Source organism: Limulus polyphemus, unplaced genomic scaffold (genome assembly GCF_000517525.1).
Source record: "Limulus polyphemus unplaced genomic scaffold, Limulus_polyphemus-2.1.2 Scaffold763, whole genome shotgun sequence".
Classification (NCBI taxonomy): domain Eukaryota; kingdom Metazoa; phylum Arthropoda; class Merostomata; order Xiphosura; family Limulidae; genus Limulus; species Limulus polyphemus.
Genome location: NW_013666373.1, coordinates 208,330 through 227,519, shown reverse-complemented (window position 1 = coordinate 227,519; position 19,190 = coordinate 208,330). Strand labels below are relative to the sequence as shown.

Here is a 19,190-nt window from a genome sequence, read left to right as displayed (position 1 = left end):
CTTTCTACTCACAGATATAACCATCATAATTTAATCCTAAATGATAGTTTAGGATGGTGATTACCATTACCTCATTCTTGGAGGATGACTTTCTGCTTATTTAAGAAATGATCATCGCACCTACCTTTTTGGAAGATGTCTCTTAGTCTATAAAGGTGACTTCCTTCTTGGAGTGTGTTCTTGCTTATAAAAATTATCATTATTCTGTCTTCCTTCAAAGATGTCTCTCTGCCTAAAAAGCTACCATAAAATTTTCATAATTCAAAATGATATCTGTCTGTCCACAAAACTACAGTCATGTCTTCGTAACCGAGAGGATATCTCCAGTGATGCAGTGGTAAAATGTTTTGTGACAAAGTGCTAGCTAAATGCTAATAGATATCCGGCCATATGAATGTATATGTGCACATGTAGGCTGCACCTGAGGCAATTAATTTATTATCAGCCACTTATCAATTATGTTCACATAACCAACTGGCATTTCTGAGTCATAAAAATACAACTTATGTATTACCTGTATCTTATATAACATTTCCATATCATAAAATATATAATTATGCTTTTTGTGTATATATATATATATATATATATTATTTTTTTTTGACGTTTCTCGTTGAGTCAACGTTAAGTTTAGGGATTTACAACGCTAAAACCTGGGGTTCGATTACACCATATTTTGCAATTCCTACAGGTTATTCAAAATTTTTTGGAGATCCAAACCGAAGGATATGTTGCATAAATTGTTGACTTTTCAACAAATTATAAATATATAAACTATCTGCTGAACTATTAAATCATTTCACGTTTTGTAAAGTGGTTAAAAGTATCTTTAGTACGCACCTTACCTAAAAATTGTTCTGATTCAATCGCCTAGGATTTAAATCTTCCTTCACGAAAAAGGGAGAAAGACATATTGCATATAATGTCTAATGTAGACAAAATACAATAAGTTATGAACAAAAGCAATGGCAGTTTAGGTATACATATATTATCGAATGTGGCCGCTGTTTCAACATTCATTTTCAATGTTTACTACTAACGTAATTAATGTGAATAACTAGGACGGTAAAGAAAAAATTAGTCCACCAAAAGTGTTTGGCTGTAACTGGGGTATTTTTATTCCTAAATGCAAGACCTCTTTTCACGTGTGGCCTGAAAACAAGGAAGTCTATCAGAAGAACGAGAATCGAAATACATCTTTATTCCTCGCACATTTGGCCGTCGTACTGATGATAAGGGAAAAGACGCCTTGGTTCTGGTGGGAAACCCAGACATTTCTATACTGTCCATGTCGGTGGGGGCTCAAAAAGTAACTGTATGCTTCCCCTTCAGACAACAACACTTTGTTCTGTTTTGGTCCTCTTTCTTTTTTCTCTCTTTCATTCGAAGTTTCCACACACTTTTCCTTTCCCTCTCGCTAATGTATGGACCAGGTGCTTTCTGCATAGCAAGCAGGGTATCGCCACATAGTCCCATGTGTTCTGGCAAACACACAGAAAAGAAACGAAAAAACAAATCCTTAGAAAGAACACACCATGACTATAATCCACTACCAAACATTCTGCTAACAACCGGCATATCGAAGAGACGTTTTGTTTGATTGTCTGAAGTTAAAAGCACCACATGCACATGACATGGTTGAGCTTTCTTTAAACTCGCTTAAAATAACTTACCACATAATTAGAATATATAATAAAAGAATCAAGAAATGATATCGAAGAAACAGGATCTACGTATCTGAGATATGAGTGGAAAAATCAATAATAGGAATATTAGTAGAAATATTCTCGCATTTTCAGATAACATATATAACGATTACGCAGATTTGGATTTTTTTGTAACATTTGTCAGTACAATAAGACCACAACTACATATATGTAAATACATATAATACAAAATAATGGTTAGCATCGAATTCCATCCCTACCCCCCAAAAAATCGAAACAAAAACGCGGTAAATAAAGTTATTGCTATGCGTACAAAATTCGTTAACTTTTCTAATTCACAAACTTAATTTGAATCAGTTTATACAGGTGTTTGTGGCTGGAATTCATATGTCTGTACAGATGTCTGTGTGATTTCTAGGCTTCTTATTACAGCACATCAATGACGTGCGGATATGAGACAGTAATACTTTTATTTGGGGGGAGGGGTAGATGCTATTCTTAATCTGAGAATATTTATTTGTATTTCTTTACTAAATATTATAAATTTTAGAATTACATAACATTTTATACTTATTTAGATTTCGAAATTTTTATGCTAATAAATACTTATCTTGTGAGACTTAACCTATTAACTAATGATAACTGAACATCAAACAATCATCCAGTTTATGTGAGCTTCAAGTACTCTTTATGAGTATGCAAGGTCAGGTTAATGAAAACTCTAGCTAAAAGTAATGTGCTTCCAAAGAGTCAGCAAAAACTTTTCTAGTAGTCAATGACTATGATTGCTGTTGATAATTCACAATTTCTCTTTTCTGATCTTTTAACGGATAGACCAGTTTCATGTTACTATCTATAAATAGACAAACCAGACTCGCAGTCAGCAAGCTTATGAACTTCTTGGAAAGTTTATTTAGCTAAAAATAATTTATTGATTATAAATTAATTTATAAATTATTTCTGAAAATAAGACATCGATAAATGGCGTCTAGTTATTATATTTTGTTAAAATATAAAGTTGTTCTTTTAAAAATTATATATTGTATATGAATAAATATTTTGTATTGTTTCTGTACCGTTTTTGTTTATATAATTTGGAATGGTCAACATGGAATGTTATTTATATACATCTATAATCCTATAATACATATCTTAGCTTGGAGCCTCTGAATAAATTAATCCGCCCCTGTGGGTATGCACTTTCTTGATTCTTAGGAACTTTCTCACTGTTTGTCTTTCTCCAAGTCAGATTTTATCATTTTTTTTTGAAACAGTTCTTACTACAGTAATTGAGTGTTAATATATCTGAATTATGTATACTTAGCCCAATCAGGATTATCTGAAAAAACAACAAAAAACAACAACAACAAATAACGAGAATTTTGGGCAAACAGTTTGTAATTATTCAGAATATGTGAGAAATGTACATGCACAAATTTGAAAACGAAAATATTCATAATTCTTACGGACTTGCAAAAAATAATAATAGAAAAAGATGTGTGTATTAAACGCATGAGTTGTTTTCTGCTTTTAAGGAAAAGTTGGTCGCCAACCACAAAAACCACAAACTACTTTAAAATCCAAAACGATTTTTCCTTGTAAAGTTTAATGATATAGTGTGATATGCGCACCATCAAAACAGAATCCTTACAGTAGTCCGAACAAACATTTATCAGCAATGAACATCACAATAAAAAGTATATCACTATCTTTCTTTAAATAACTTCTATTTTTGATTTATTTTTTAGCGGTATACTCACTGAGCTGAGAAGTTATTACGATCATGGCTTTACCAAATGGACGAACATTATTATTTTGATTGATTAATGGTTGGAAAACTACGATAACTCAGTTACAATCTCCTTCATCAAAAACATCCTGTGTCATTAATTACCATAACCTGTGAGAAGTGAGCAAGCAAACAGAGCTAGTTTAGTTGTGACTATTGGGTCTGCCAATGTTGGAGTGGTCAGTTCTACGTATCATCAATAGTTTTGAGTATACAATCGAAAAATATTTTATAATATTTTCGTCTTTAACTATATTAATAGTCTTTTTTGTTTGCCTTTATGAATATATTTGGAACTATGCGTACCAATTGTAAAACATTATGTGACGAATTGTCAGTAAACAAAATATTTCAGATAAAGTTAAATAATCTGCGTGACTTGGCATTTAAACCATTCATTAGTGCACACTCGTGTAATGTGTTAGAGATAAATCTAAATGAAGTTACTTATTTTAAGAAGATGATGAAAGTATTATTAGTATTTAAGTTACGTGAGTAACGGTTTAAGAGCAACTGTCTTTTCCATCTTCCAGATACTATTAATGCTGACATTACTAAAAATTAACAGTGACAAATTTCTTGGAGCTTAATCTACTAAAATATATGTCTGTTTACTGACAAGAGCACGTGACGTTGAAATATGACAGCGGTTTAAGAAGAGATTTGTGGGGATGGTAAAGGGAGGAGTTTCAGGCTCGTTATTACGTTTTCCCAGGCGGCGAAAGACAAAGAGTTCCATCGGATCGCAAGTGACTCAGGAAAGAAATCTGAGACAAATGAAGGCCAAACCCCGTAAGCCAAATGGATGGAGAAATTGAGGCCGGATGCAGTAAAATTTAACCAGGTTGCACTGTTTGTCTAAGTTGGAATGGTCAACATGGAAGTGTTATTTATATACAACTATAATCCTATGATACATATCTTAGCTTGGAGCCCCTGAAGAACTTAACCCGCCCCTGTAGGTATGCACTTTCTTGATTCTTAGAAACTTTCTCACTGTTTGTCTTTCTCAAAGTCAGATTTTATCATTTTTTTGGAAACAGTTCTTACTACAGTAATTGAGTATTAATATATCTGTAAATTAAGGCCGGATGCAGTAAAATTTAACCAGGTTGCACCCATCATACTCATGCTCAAGAGTCTGAACGAAACGATAAGTTGAAAATACTCTGCTAACCTTTCTAGAAAGAATTGACATTGTAAACAGAGCCAGACTAATACAATAAAGGGGATGGACTGATATGTTGTCTTAGATACAAGAGTTTCTAATTAGATAAAAGATAGTCATAAATGACAATGGGATCAATAGAGGCTGAACTTCTTGTCACTATAAATCAGCGATGCTATCACGCTTGCCCTCTATCATAAAAACATAATCTCAGCTTCATTCGCCGCGTGGTTGTCAGGTAGTATAAAATGTAAGAAAAAATTGTTACTAGGTGTAACAAGGGGGTAACCTTTGACCTTGGAGAGTGGAAAGCTCGCTTTGCTTAATGTGCAAGAAACAGTGTGGTTCGATCCTGGAGATGCAACTGTTGGAATAATACAGCTAATCTTGTTTTCTTACCCACAACGTGTTTAAACACAATAACATGTATTACATAATATATTTTAAGTAACCACCGTAAGACATTTACCTCAGATATTACAGTATAAGTCTAATCATATTTCTGGCGTTTAATAACATACTGTTAGCAAAAGATGCTGAATTTGCAATTTCCAAAATCCTTCATATGCCCAGCTGCACGCAGATTTCAGCAAATGTCAAAAGCCTAGTTAATATCGTTCACACCGTTTCAAAGTCACACTTTTTCTAATATTAAATTTTCTATCACTATTAAATCCGAAGTTCAAAGCTAAGAAGGGAAGGTGGTAACTGAGCGCTTATGTCAAGTGTGGTGCCGCTAGCTTGTGAATGGAGACATGAACACCGTTTCAAACATGGCTTCCACGGGATCCCGAGGAGGTCAGAAACACAAAATTCGATGCCAGATTCGGATTTAGCGACCCCGAAAACCTATTCTTAGATATCCACCATGTAACGGGTCATTTTAAGACCGTCTGCCAAGTCTGATTATGCTAGCTCCAGACCTGTGGGAGGAGTTAGCCAGACGTACATACATAGAAAGCTACAAGGTTAATTAATAAAATAATAAAAACACAATTTTTTTTCCTGTAAGTCTTTGGAGTGTTAATTTGGTTGTTGTTAAGCGTAGAGTTACACAATGAGCCGTCTCTGCTCTGCCCACAACGGATATTAAAATCCGATTTTAAGCGTTTTAGGTCCACAGTCTTACCCCTGAGCCACAGGAGACTTTTCAGGGAGAATGTCTCACTGCAAAATAAGGACATAAAATATACATCAACGCTTCAAAACTGGTCATCAACTTAATTATCTGCTGTAGAGAAATATGTTTATCTATTATTTATTATGTGTCGTTGAAATATTTGATGCCCTTTCTCAGTAAAGTAGTATGTGAAATTTACAATAAAAATGTCATTACGTATCTTAGAAATTTTAAAGTTAAGAGGAAATTCGTTTTATTCCAGAATATTTCAAGAACTGTACAAGCGTGCAAAGATTACTTGTGGTAATTAGAAATTAACGTTGGAATATTTTATAACAGTTTCTAAGAAAAATATTGGATTCTTTATAGTTTGAAAGTCAATTTCTTATACAGGGAAACCAAACATTACCGTAAGGAAATGGACCAGAAGTGTGAATCTGAGAATTCACGTCTCACTTCGCGTTACTACATAAACGTGTTGCACGTTTTGGAACTATAACAGTGGTCAATCAAATCTCACTGTTCAGTCAGACAAGGGCAGCTCAGAAGTTGATGTTGTGTGTTATTCATCAACTTCTTTGTCTTTAGTTTATCAGTTTAAAATAAGTGGCGTTTATGCGCAGATAGCCTTTTGGGTAGCTTTGCGCAAAATTCATCAAATAAACAATGATTGTCTTACTTAAGTGGTTGTAACTATAAAAGTATTTTCCTGAAAAGTTTTTGTAACGAATTTTTAGAGCTAAAAAGAGAACTTGAATAACCTATAATTTGTAGAGTAAAAAGGAAATGGTTAGAAAATAGCATAATCAATGGATCACGCTGCGTTGAAACAGATGTGACATGACAACTGTTGCATTTCATCATTTTAAGAATGTCAGCGGTTTTTAAAGATTATTCATGTAGATTCAGTAAAATAAGTAAAGAAAATGAACAAAGAAGACAAGAAAGTTATAAAACGTCAGTTTTCTTCACCCTCATTAAGCTGATTTTCTTGAAAACGTATCGCAAAATTCAAAACTCTTTCTGGTAATCGAATTTGTGCTCGTGTCTGAAATATTCTGTAAAAGTTTCTTGTGCGTGTGATAAACAGAATATAATTAGATATGGAGTAAATAGAACGTCATTAGTAAATATATTTTTAATGACAATAAAACACGGGTGCGTAACGCAAAATACGCTTATAAAGCGTAGTGGATTAACGAAACGAGAACTATTACAAATTAATATTGTTGTCTCTTACAATGGGTCTTATTAGTAGAACACATTGATGGAATCATCTGATGTATTTGAGTCCAGCGCTATCCGTCTCTAATTTTGAACTGACAGACTAGAGGGAAGGCAGCTATCCAAGAGCCCTCTTATCAGTGCCACACAACCATGAATAAGTAATCTCGAAACTTGTTGTTATTTTTCTCACAAGATAACAATTACGGTATTCATTATCGACAGCCATCTCAAAGACATTTAAAATATAAAATGTTTCATTTCTTAAGATTCATAAAATTATAAACATACAACATAAGATACAACAAGACGAAACGTAATCATAAGTAAAAAAACATTGTATGTAACTTCCTTATTACCTAGAAACATTTAAACATTTCCAAACACATTACTAGCGTAGGGTACAAATAAAAGTATGCAATGAATGTGCTACAGTCACTATTTCACAACATGTAACTAAAAAGATTCTGCTTAATACAAACCTCTGGAAACCCCCCCTCCTTTATGCTACATGAGAGATATTAACCTATATCATGGAATTTCTCTAGCAACTTCAACGGTATAAAATAACTAGAGAAAGTTTAATATGAATTATATTAAATAGTTATACAAAGTAGGGATTTGATAACATATATCTACAATAGCAACAGTCTTGGTAATGATAGTTATAATCATAATCATATATAGTAAGATACGATTGCTTAAGCAATTTATAGCCTTAAAAAATATGTTTTAGTAATCAAAACTGTCTTACGGCTAATGATAAATTGACGGCCTTTATTTGACACATAAATTACTGGTTTCATAACAGCTTATCTTGTTATTTTTCCTAAACAACTGCGCTTACCTGCCCAGAATTTTGGACACACACCCGTGAGATACTCTGAGTTGTCTGCTGATGTCACAGGGCCGCACTCCCTGGTGAGCTAGTTCAACAATCCTTTGACGGACAATATCTGGTAAAGGGCGGCCGTTAACGAAAACTCCCCCGAGTTGGTTGATACCCCCATGGCCTGGAAGATATATCAATACACCTCCACTCATTATAATATTACCGTATCGAACGTTTCATTTTATTTTGAAAGTAATTTTAAATCAAAATATTATCCAATAGGAAACTGCTGTTTAACGTAAAACGTGATAATGTCCAATAAAAAATAATTGTTTAAAGTAACACTTTTTGATAGTATCCGATAGAAAAATGTTATTTAATGTAAAACTTTTTTTATTATTGCAAAGTTGAATAGAGTGTTTTTTATTGTATTTAATTTTTTTATCTACGTTAGCATGCACAGTTCTTTCTTTCTTCTACATACGTACACATCAATTGTGAACCTAACTTGATTAACAAAGAATGTATTTTACCTCGTGAAACTAATACCCAGTGCAGAACAAAATCATATTTAAAAAGACTGAAGTCTTTAACGTTTCGTATTTGTTTTACATTCTTGGAGTGTGCTGTTTTGGTTTAGAAAATACATGTATAAAGACTCTAAAACGTTTACGGCATTAAAGGTTGTTGCACCTATACACACACACACACATAAATACACATGGTATGCGGATATGTCGCAATTATTTTAGGATGAGTAAATCATATTAACATATCACATACTTATCAAAGAACATGGAATATGTTTGCTGATGAGATTACTATTAGTTCTACTAAAGTTGAATCAGTAAAACCCTTCCCTTAACAGTTAAGTACGAGGGAAAGTTTTCTTTAATCTTCTATCAATTAGATCCACTTTTTACTCATATGTAAAACAACCTAATATCGTCAGTCCTGTGCTTCGGTATTACAATATTTTCATACAGATTATTAATAATCGAATCTGATGCATACTTATTTAAGTTTCATACAAATAATAATGAATCTGAAATACCCATCCTCGCATGCAATTGTTAAGACAATTTCCAGATGTTTCAATATTGGTTTAGAAACATAAATATACTTTGGAGCTGTATGATATACGCTGCAAAGATGTATCTATACGCCTGTTTATCTTCTGGGTGTAGCTTAGTGTTAGCGTGCTCAGATTAAGAATCTGATGATTTTTGGTTTACTTTCCTTTGTCGCAAAAACGCGCTCCGCATTTTGAGACCGAGGATTTAATGCAGAGTAAGAGTGAAATCCAATAATTCGGTCAGATAAAAGTAGGAGATGATTTGGCGGTGGCTATTGTTGATTAACTTCCTTTCATCTAGGTACAGTTATGTACAGATGGCCCTTGTGTAGCTCTTTTTGAAATTTCTGAAATAAACGAGCCTGTTTATTTGTCTAGATGTATGTATATGTCTGATACACATACTTACAGATTTGTATTGTTATTTAAACTTTTTCTTAAATATTCTTTAAACCTGAAACTTCTGCGATGGGAAAAGTAAATTAGGTTTTAAGGAAAGAGTAACATTATTCCAACTTTTGTTTGCATTTGAATTTACATCAAAGGAGTATTATTTCAAAATTGTCAAAAAGAGAGAGGGAAAGGAACTCCTGCGATTCACATTATCCTTGAAGTGCAATGAAATAAACTAACCCAAAATATAAGCACTATGCGAAGATTGATTGCTTTTGAAGAAATGTTCACTGTTTAAGTTTATGATAGACACAGTAGAGACCAGCATGGCCCAAATGTTTTGTGTTTTGGACTCGTAGTCGGAAGGTAGCGAGAGCGAGGCTTGCTCGCGATATGTTTACCCCAATAGCGAATCCGAGAATTCATGGTTCGAATCCTATTGCCACAAAAACGCGCTCCATACTTTTAAGTTGTATGGATTATATAAAAATAGCACAACAGCTGGCAGTGGGTTTTCTTATATAGCTGCCTTCCGTCTAGTTTAAAACTAGGGACTCCTTTGTGCAGATACTCCTTGTATAAAAAGGAACTATGTTTTCTATCTCACATATTTGGAAACAGCAGTAAAAATTAAGGTGAGATCAATATCTGGACTCCAACAACTGTGAAAAAAAAGCCAATTAAAAACGTGTAGAAAACTGTCATGTGCTTATATACGTATGACCGAATTGTACTGTTGGACTTTAGAATGTCGTTTTAACCTAGAATCAGTTTACATGAGCACTAGCATGTTATACTGTGTAATGTATATAGTGATTCCTTTTATAGTAATCTAGGAAGTTGAATTGATACCACTACAACTGAGGATACCATTTCAATATTGAGTGTAATACCACTGCACTTTTCAGCTATAACCTGAGCAGGCCATCGCGATTTATAATAAAATCTGTCAGATATTAAACCTTTTTACTACATGTTAGTGCATCTTGTTAACTGATTGCTATAAATGCATCCACTTTGGGTATTTTTAATCCCGAAACAAGAGACACAATTTTATTAGCTCATTCGCAATTTTAACAAACTTCTTGATACTCTATTGATAGGCCTTGTATAAATATGCACACTGTAGAAAAATACCGCAATACGTGGAAAATATTAAAAGAAATAATGGAAAAGTTTAAACATACGTATATGATAATAACCTATTTTATTTGCTACGTTTCCTGCGTATGCCCTTCGTCAGGCCTAGCTACTAAACCTACCTTAGTATCTAAGCCTGACGAAGTGACATACGTCTGAAAAGAATAAAATAAAACAAGTTTTTGTTATGACCTGATGATGACAAAACCTTGTCGAAACGTTGTACATTTGCTGTTATGATAACTTATATTAAAGTTTTTCTTCATTACCCATTCAAGCCGTCTCCAACCATTATTAGATTTAAGGTTTATTATATAATGCTTGCTTAGTACTGCTAATAATAGCACCATTAAAAGTACAAAAACGAAATTCATTGAGATAAGTTATTTTAAATTAAACAAAAAACTCTCGATTTTATTATACGTTGTGCTTTCAAACAGTGTTTTATTTTGGAATTTGAAGATTGATATAGAGGTGACGCTACTATATTATGAATTTCTATATAAACCATAGCGACAACTTTTAGTTATAAATGATAAATACGTTCACATTTTTCTAGGGGTGTTTGAAGTAAATAAAGGCCTGGCATGGCCAGGTGGTTAGGGCGGTCGATTCGCAATCTGCGGGTCGCGGGTTCGAATTCCCTTCCAACTAAATATGCTCGCCCTTTCAGCCGTGGGGGCGTTATAATGTGACGATCAATCCCACTATTCGTTGGTAAAAGAGTAACCCAAGCGTTGGCGGTGGGTGGTGATGACTAGCTGCCTTCCGTCTAGTCTTTCACTGTTGAATCATGGAAGGTTAGCGCAGATGGCCTTGGTGTAGCTTTGTGCGGAATTCAAACCAAACCAAACCAAATGAAGTAAATTAAACGCACTATATATATACATTGTTTCAAGTCTCTTGGTATCTCTTAGGAACTACTTCCTGTCACGTCGATTTTGCCTGATCAGTTTAAGTAAACTGGTTCATTAGTGCACAGACAGGTGCATTCACAAACATGTTATGAAAACCGATTTAATTCTGCATGGTGTGCAGAAATGCTGCTGTGGATTTACTTAGAAGAGTAGCTTGTCTTGTATTTGTTCGGTATTTTAAACCTGAACGACATCTTATGCGACACATGAGTTACAAACGACCAGATTAGAGACCCTTTAAGGTTCAGGTATAATCATCCCTAATCTGAACCTTTTGATCAGAAGAACAGCAGGTCAACAGCACGGACTGCTTAGTAGTTACTCTTAACCGAAGGGCGGGATTGATTGTCATAGTTACACCGCCCCCTCAGCTGAAAGTACAGGGATGATAAATGGTATATCACGGTTTGGACCTCACGATCCTTAGTCCAGTATACTAATGATTAATTTACTTTCGACCCACTAAATGACTGACTTGACATATTATTATTATGTAAACATGTCCTGCCGTGCAGTTTAGAAATTTCATCTATTATAATTGGTGTCAAAGTTCTTCTGTTATCAACTAGGTTCTACTTTATTTTACTGTGTTCTTTATGAGGTTTAAACTACCTAATAAAGATTATAAACCTGTAAAAATCACAAATAATAAACTGATGTACTTTGTATTATCTGAACCATGCTAACACAATAATGTACGAACTTGCTATATTCTGTTTCCAATGATATTCACTATATTATGGATGTCTGCCTGTGGTGGAATGCTGTTTATATAGTTTTACAACATCATAGATGTACATCTTATCTTCTGTTGTCGATGTTATTTACAAAACTATAGTTGTCTTTGAAATTGGCGTTCCCATAGCTTCCCTGCATTGTTTTATTACTTTGCTGTGTGAATATCCTTTCTTGGATAGGGCTCCGATACAAATATTCCTCCAGCCATAGGCCTATCCACTGCACTGCAACATTGGTCATTCAAGAATTCGCCATGTATAGTTGCTAATCATGACACCAGGGCTTGTACTTGCGACGATAGGAGGCTGAATTATAGCATATGCAAATACTTCTCATTAAGCACGATTATTTATTGTACTTATATACAGTTAGAAAATGTATAGGTGTTTTGTGATATATATATCTATAATACGCACGTGTGTATCCAGTTCTACCTGTTCACCTACGTATCTGTTCACGAACGTTACGCCAGTCATTATATAGTAACTTTACAGTAACTTTAATTTGTGTTTAAGTTTATCTCATTCATACAACGAGATGATAAAGATGATCTAATTCACATTCTACTATGAATTAATAGTACAAATAAGTTGTTACTACCAGTATTGATGTTAATCCTCTGAATTTATCATTCGAAATCTATATCCTCTAATGTATTTTAATAAAAGATGAATAATGCATGCAAATTATTATATTTCAAAAATTTCTAACAAGTTATTTTGGATTTCATGTGAAATAATTCTGATATTGGATTTCCATATAATACCAGCGTATCAGAATACGTTATAGCAGCAAGTCCATACCTTTTTATTCTATTCTCTTAATAATTATTGAATGATTTGAAGCATAGGGACACTGCTGCACTTTTCTTACGGTCAACTTAATATTCTCTATAATATAGGCTTACTTTGCTTAATAAGCCAAATGTACGCATCAAGTTTGAATTTTCTTTTATTGACAAAATATAGAATTACTCGAAACATAATTTGTTATAACGATCATACTTTTACATTAACATTTTCATACTGCATAATACATAAATTTATATATATTGCCATCTTGCTTTTTTTTGCTGCTTTTTTTTTCATGAAGCCGTTAGATTTAGCAATTAACTATACGTTAACTAGAGAAATATACCCTATGCTCGTGCTCATAAGAACAATACTATCCATTCATTTTAACGCAATTGGCTATATCATTGTTAAAGTGAAAGATCGAGCATGTGGCACGTGCTTTCATTTATTTGGGTTTGTATACATTATGCAAGAGCATAGAATAAGGTCGCGTACAGGCCAGGGGTTCCCCGTAGCAAATACACAAAATGCAAAATACTGTTAAGTACTCAGTAACTATAGATTCATTGGGTGGGGGCCTCACTCAGGATACAGAATGTTCAGGAGAGCCTTGTTCTGAGAACGTTTGGGAATCCCTGCCTTTGACAACAGCGGAAATTAAGCTTGTGTTCAGTTATTTCTCGTGCATGTAATATTTTTAGCTATAAAAAGAAGTCCGACTGTTTTATAGCTTCTGAGAGCAGGGAGAAAATAAGAAGAATGAAATACCGTTGTCTACATGGTATAAAAGAGTTTGTTTGAGATTGTGAATGTTAATTCAAGCGTTTAGCCAAGGGAAGAGCTGAAACGCTGCTGCTGTTGAGGTAAATCACATAAGGCGAAACTTCGCTACTGCGTACCTGTATTAAATGTTGCGATTATTTTAGTTCATATAATAGCAAACACGAAACATTAATTATTAACAGTTGCCGTGGTTGATAATAGATATAAACTAAAAACGCTTAAAAGGGACAAACCCATAACTTCACGTCATTTATCAGCGTTCTTCATTTGCAGACTTTTTGTTACAGAATTAGGTACGTCATTTTGAAATGTGAGTTCATCTGTGTGAAAGGCCTATATCTGAACTACAGTTTAGTTGAAATACGCTGTGCAGAATTTGGCAAACAAAATGATCTCAGTAGAAGTGATGTAATGCTATATGTATGGTTCTGATGTATGTAGAGTAATGTTGTATATATATAATAGTGATGTATTTATACTAATGCTATGTGTATAGTAATACTGTATGTATAATAGTGATGTATTTATACTAATGCTATGTGTATAGTAATACTGTATGTATAATAGTGATGCATTTATACTAATGCTATGTGTATAGTAATACTGTATGTATAATAATGGTGTATGTATAACAATCATAGAGGAATATCGTATGTATATTAATGATGTATGTATAATAATCATATATGTAGAGGAATATCGTATGTATATTAACGATGTATGTATAATAATCATATATGTAGAGAAATATCGTATGTATGTTAATAATGTATGTATAATAATCATATATGTAGAGAAATATCGTATGTATGTTAATAATGTATGTATAATAATCATATATGTAGAGAAATATCGTATGTATGTTAATAATGTATGCATAGTAATGTTATATACCTTGTAATAATGTATGTATAGTGATGACCTGAGTATCTATCAGATATGGGATAAAATAGCTTGATTTTTTTGTACTCAGCGATACTGAAAACCTGTGTTCTCTTTTTATTATGGTGCGGATCAAAAGGGCTGAGTCCCGAGTCTCATGTTTTGTCGCTCAAAACTTTCCACACTTCCAGGTGTGTGTGTGGTGGGGGGTGGGGGGGGGTATAACCGCGACACTCAATTCCGTTATTCTGTTTTGAGTATTCACGTATGTAGCGGGTGTTGTTGACTGGTTGATCTTTATTAGGTCAACAGTTCTAAATTAGAGGTGATTATGCAACATCAGGGATCCCTGGCTCGGTTGTTTAGTCTAAGTGCTGCATTTCATATTGAAAATACTGAATTCTATTTTTTTATTTTTCAGCTATTTGCAACTTTTTTTTTACGATTTCTACAACCAATAAAAGTTGCTAAAGTGGTCTATTTAAAAGCTCTACATGCGAATACTGCAAACCTGTGTAAAGTTAATGCGATAGAAAGTTTTGGCAAGAGTTCTAAGCGTCCCGTTTCGAATTTATCGTAAACTTTCGTTTTACGATCTTAGTGAAGTGAATAGGGTCTTGTTAAATGTGTTTTAAGAGGGCGTAAATCTGTTTTGGCATGGATACGATCATTGGTCCCACCTTTCCGAGCATGTGCAGCATAACTCTTGAAACTAGATACGAGGATAAACATCAGGAAAGAATTTGGCTGGCCTGACGCATATAGTTTATATATATCCGGTTGTTCCATATACATACTAGATTTATGCAGATTGAGGTTTTGCGCGAACACATACTTCTACGCACATAAATTATTTTCTTGAGTTATATGTTTGTGCTTTAGACTTATGTATACAAGTTACAAATATATCTACTATTATTTTATAGATGACTTAGGCATAGTATTTACAATGAAAAAGAAAGGTGAAACGGGCAGAAACTGCCTATTTCAGAGTGACACTTGGAAATAATATATTTCGAAACGTCATCCTTCTTATCTGAGCTACTTTTGCAGATTGGTTCTATAAGATTTTCTCTATACAAATACCACACCAAAAAAGTCAGTTGCTGCCCGTTTCACCTTTGTTTATATTCCAAATACATTAAATTAGACCGGAATCTATACCGAAAAATACCTTAGCAAGAAGAACATTCTTCAGACATTTTACAGAGAAATACAGTGCCGACACTAGTAAGCAGAGTATATGTAAAGTAGAACAAACTCATTAGCACATCGACTATTTTCAAATCACAACAAAACACATTTCTATCCATGATAGTATTGTTTGTTTGCCTATACTATGAAATAAAGTACAGAATTCATCTTAAGATATCTAATTTACATTATATATCTTATAAAACAAACTACAGGGTGGACCGAAAAACATTCAAATGGGCTATTTTCATAACTCTAGCGCAGAGATTCTCAAACGTTTTAGGCCCGGCATGACCAGGTGGTTAGGGCGCGTTATAGTCTGAGGGTCACGGGTTCAAACCCCCCTCTCACCAAACATGCTCGCTCTTTCCTGCCGTGGGGGGCTTTATAATGTGACGGTCAATCCCACTATTTGTTGGTCAAAGAGTAGCCCAAGAGTTGGCGGTGGGTGGTGATGACTAGCTGCCTTCCCTCTAGTCTTACACTGCTAAATTAGGGACGGCTAGCGCAGATAGCCCTCGTGTAGCGTTGCACGAAATTCAAAAACAAAGAAACAACCAAACGTTTCGATTCGCGTACCACCTCAAGATTTTATTTATTATTTTCTCGGCTTCCACGATGGTAAACATATATATACTATACTACCGCTTCCTTTCCTATCCACGTTCCAGGGATTAGATCACCTTCTCTAGTGACTATTATCATTATTATGTGATACCAAAATTCTTAATGACATTTGCAAATCACATGCCCAACACAGAAATATATAAAGTGCGTGTAACATTTTCTCAGCAGTCTTTTATGACTTTTTTTTTTATAATTCCATGGATCAAATTGTACTTCTTAACATGGTAATGGAGAATGGACAATATTGATATGGTAATTTCTTTTGGCCAATCATGTGTTAGAAAGTTTTACATAATATAAGCACAGTGTCAATAATAGAACAGAATACTTATGTTCGAATCAGTTTCTCTGGTGAAGAAGTTAACACACGTACATAATGGCGTTTACCGTTTCTGTTCGTGCAGTTAGATGGGAGATATACGGAAATCTATCAGAGAACAAAGTAGTAGAAACGTTAGTAAGTATTCGTATACATAGAGAGCAGCGTAAATACATATATATACATATATTTGAAGGACATAACTATCAGATGCGGACTTTATTACTTCTACTTAATTTAACAAAACTAATGCATAAGTCTATAGTTCAATGTGATGTATCAATAATCGTGTGGAAAATTTCGAAATATTTATTTTTAGTTTAAATCCCTCAGTTCAACGATGTTGTGAACAATAACCCGCGTGAAAATATAAAACCAAAAACTGTCTTACACGTTGAAATTTTCTAAAGTGAAGGAATATAAAGTCTGCCGGTGGGTCAGCGTAAGTTTACAGACTTACAACGCTAAAATACCCGGTTTGATTCACCGCGGTAGACACAGCAGATAGCTTAATGTAGCTTTGCTCTAAAATAAACAAACAAGGAATGAAAAAAATGAGGATTTTCAAGTACGAACCTAATTTAGCCAGGAAACGGTGTCGGACATCCAGTAGATAGTTGTAGTAGGCCAAAGGGATTCGCTCCATCTCTACATGTTAGCTATACTGAACGGATTAGAAGATGAATGAGGCAGGAAAGAAGAGGAACAAAATGATGTTCAGGTATTATTGAAAAATTTTGTTTTCGGCTGGGGTTATTACATACGCTGGATTCTAGGTATTTTGCGCCGCTGAATACCTGGGAATATGATCGGTCTGAGAGGGTAGAGCCGTAACTATCGGTGAACCGTCACCGGTCAACGAGGTGTTGAAGTTTCTGCTCACGCAACTTGCTACGCTATTGCTTTAATACGTATCTGGAGGTAGGAGGCTCGGCGTCTGCAAGTCGTTGATTATTTATGAACGAGAGCCCGCTCGTCACAATCGAGTTAACTTGTGAAAAGTGCACTTGCAGCAACAGTCCAGAACGAACACAAACAAAGCGAAGCTCTAAGAAAATCTCCAGGGCTCTCGCTAACCAGTATATCACACAAACCGCCGCTGAGAAGGAAATGTACTTGCAATGAACCTGACGTCTCGCAAGAAATGGCATTTCCTCTCCATGCGCATTTTTGAATTCGCAAGACAATATTGTTATTTTTTTCTTGTTATCAAATGCAAGATTATGATAACTGTAGTCGCAGTAACAACGGTAAAGCCCCACGGGATTTTGAAACGTGAAAGCTACGACGACCCTCGGGACTACCTAACAAGAACAAGTACTTACTCTTACATGAATGATATTCCATCATACTGGCGTTGTAGCGATAGGCTGTCGTCAGGTCCATGGCCAGGGTTTCGTGGCGGGGCAGGCCGAGCCTTGCCACCCCGGTCACGGAAACTGTTGGTGGAAGGATGATGAGGCCGTCCAGAGGGTTGCCGTGAGTCGTACCTAAAAGATCCTTACTAGCACGGCAGAAAGTGAACTGCTTACTTGAAAAACGTTAAAGCATTATATTGCAAGTACTGACTGGTGGGGTTAGAAAGAGAGTCGTTCAGTTGTTGAACATATGAAAAGCCCCACCGTTATTATTGTCACATAAACAAGCAGTCATAATTGAACCTAGCTTATAAAATCGAACCAATCCGAGCAAGCGCTGCGGCACATAGTTTGGAAAAGTCAATTGTGAAGTTACTTAGTTGTACGAGAAACGCTGGCGTTGCTGATTGCAAGTTGAAGATCATGTGACTTGTGACGCCAGGCTAAATGGATAACGTTTGTATTTACGAAAGAGCTTGAAGAAGCACTCGTCTCCTGATTCATTGGTTCAACATGATAGACTAAAGATTCTTTTCCCGCCTTCTCCATCCAGCAACTGAACACTGTATCAAAATTAAAATAAAAACACTGAAAAACTACAATTCTAATTTCTACTTACAAGTTTCTAATGACAAATGATCAATGAAGAGTGACTTAAGTAGGATTTTTTTTTAATATTAGAGCCATTTTTTATTTTATTTTCTTTTTTTCTCCATAACAGCAATACTTCAAGGAGGGATGAAAATCAAAACCACTGAACGTTATAGTTCCAAGCAATATGACTGAAAAAAAAAAATCGTTTGTAATCACGCAAACGATTTTATGGATTCGACAGTAGATTGAAATCACTGATGAAAATTAATGAACAAGCTAAAACAAATATTAGTCTAAGCACACTGGGAACTTTTCATCCTATTCAAATAACTTTAGTATATTTAGTCTATTCGTTTAACTTTTCGTGATTTTTTGTCTTTAGATGGCAAGAATATTTAATAAAGTTTTATCCTTTCATACGATTATTAAGCCTTTTAAAACCATAATTTTCGCTCAAAAAAAGAAATATAGATCCTTAGTGCTAATTGTTTGTTTGAGAATTGTGCGCAAAGCTATAAACATTGCCAATATCTGTCTCTCATTTTGAGCTAACAGGCTAGAGGGAAGGTGGTTAGT

The 19,190-nt window shown here is 34.5% G+C and overlaps 1 protein-coding gene across 1 annotated transcript in view; it reads right to left on the bottom strand.

Annotated features, from left to right (window-relative positions):
* LOC106460390 (paired box protein Pax-5-like) overlaps positions 1–18,048 on the bottom strand; it is a 58,791-nt gene extending 40,743 nt beyond the window's left edge. Inside the window, exons 1-2 of the mRNA XM_022387106.1 lie at positions 17,994–18,048; positions 7,816–7,981 (exon numbers count right to left, since the gene is read on the bottom strand). Of these exons, the coding sequence (XP_022242814.1) occupies positions 7,816–7,981; positions 17,994–18,048 (221 nt within the window). The remainder of the gene's footprint in view (positions 1–7,815; positions 7,982–17,993) is intronic.
* Between the last annotated feature and the right edge of the window lie 1,142 nt (positions 18,049–19,190).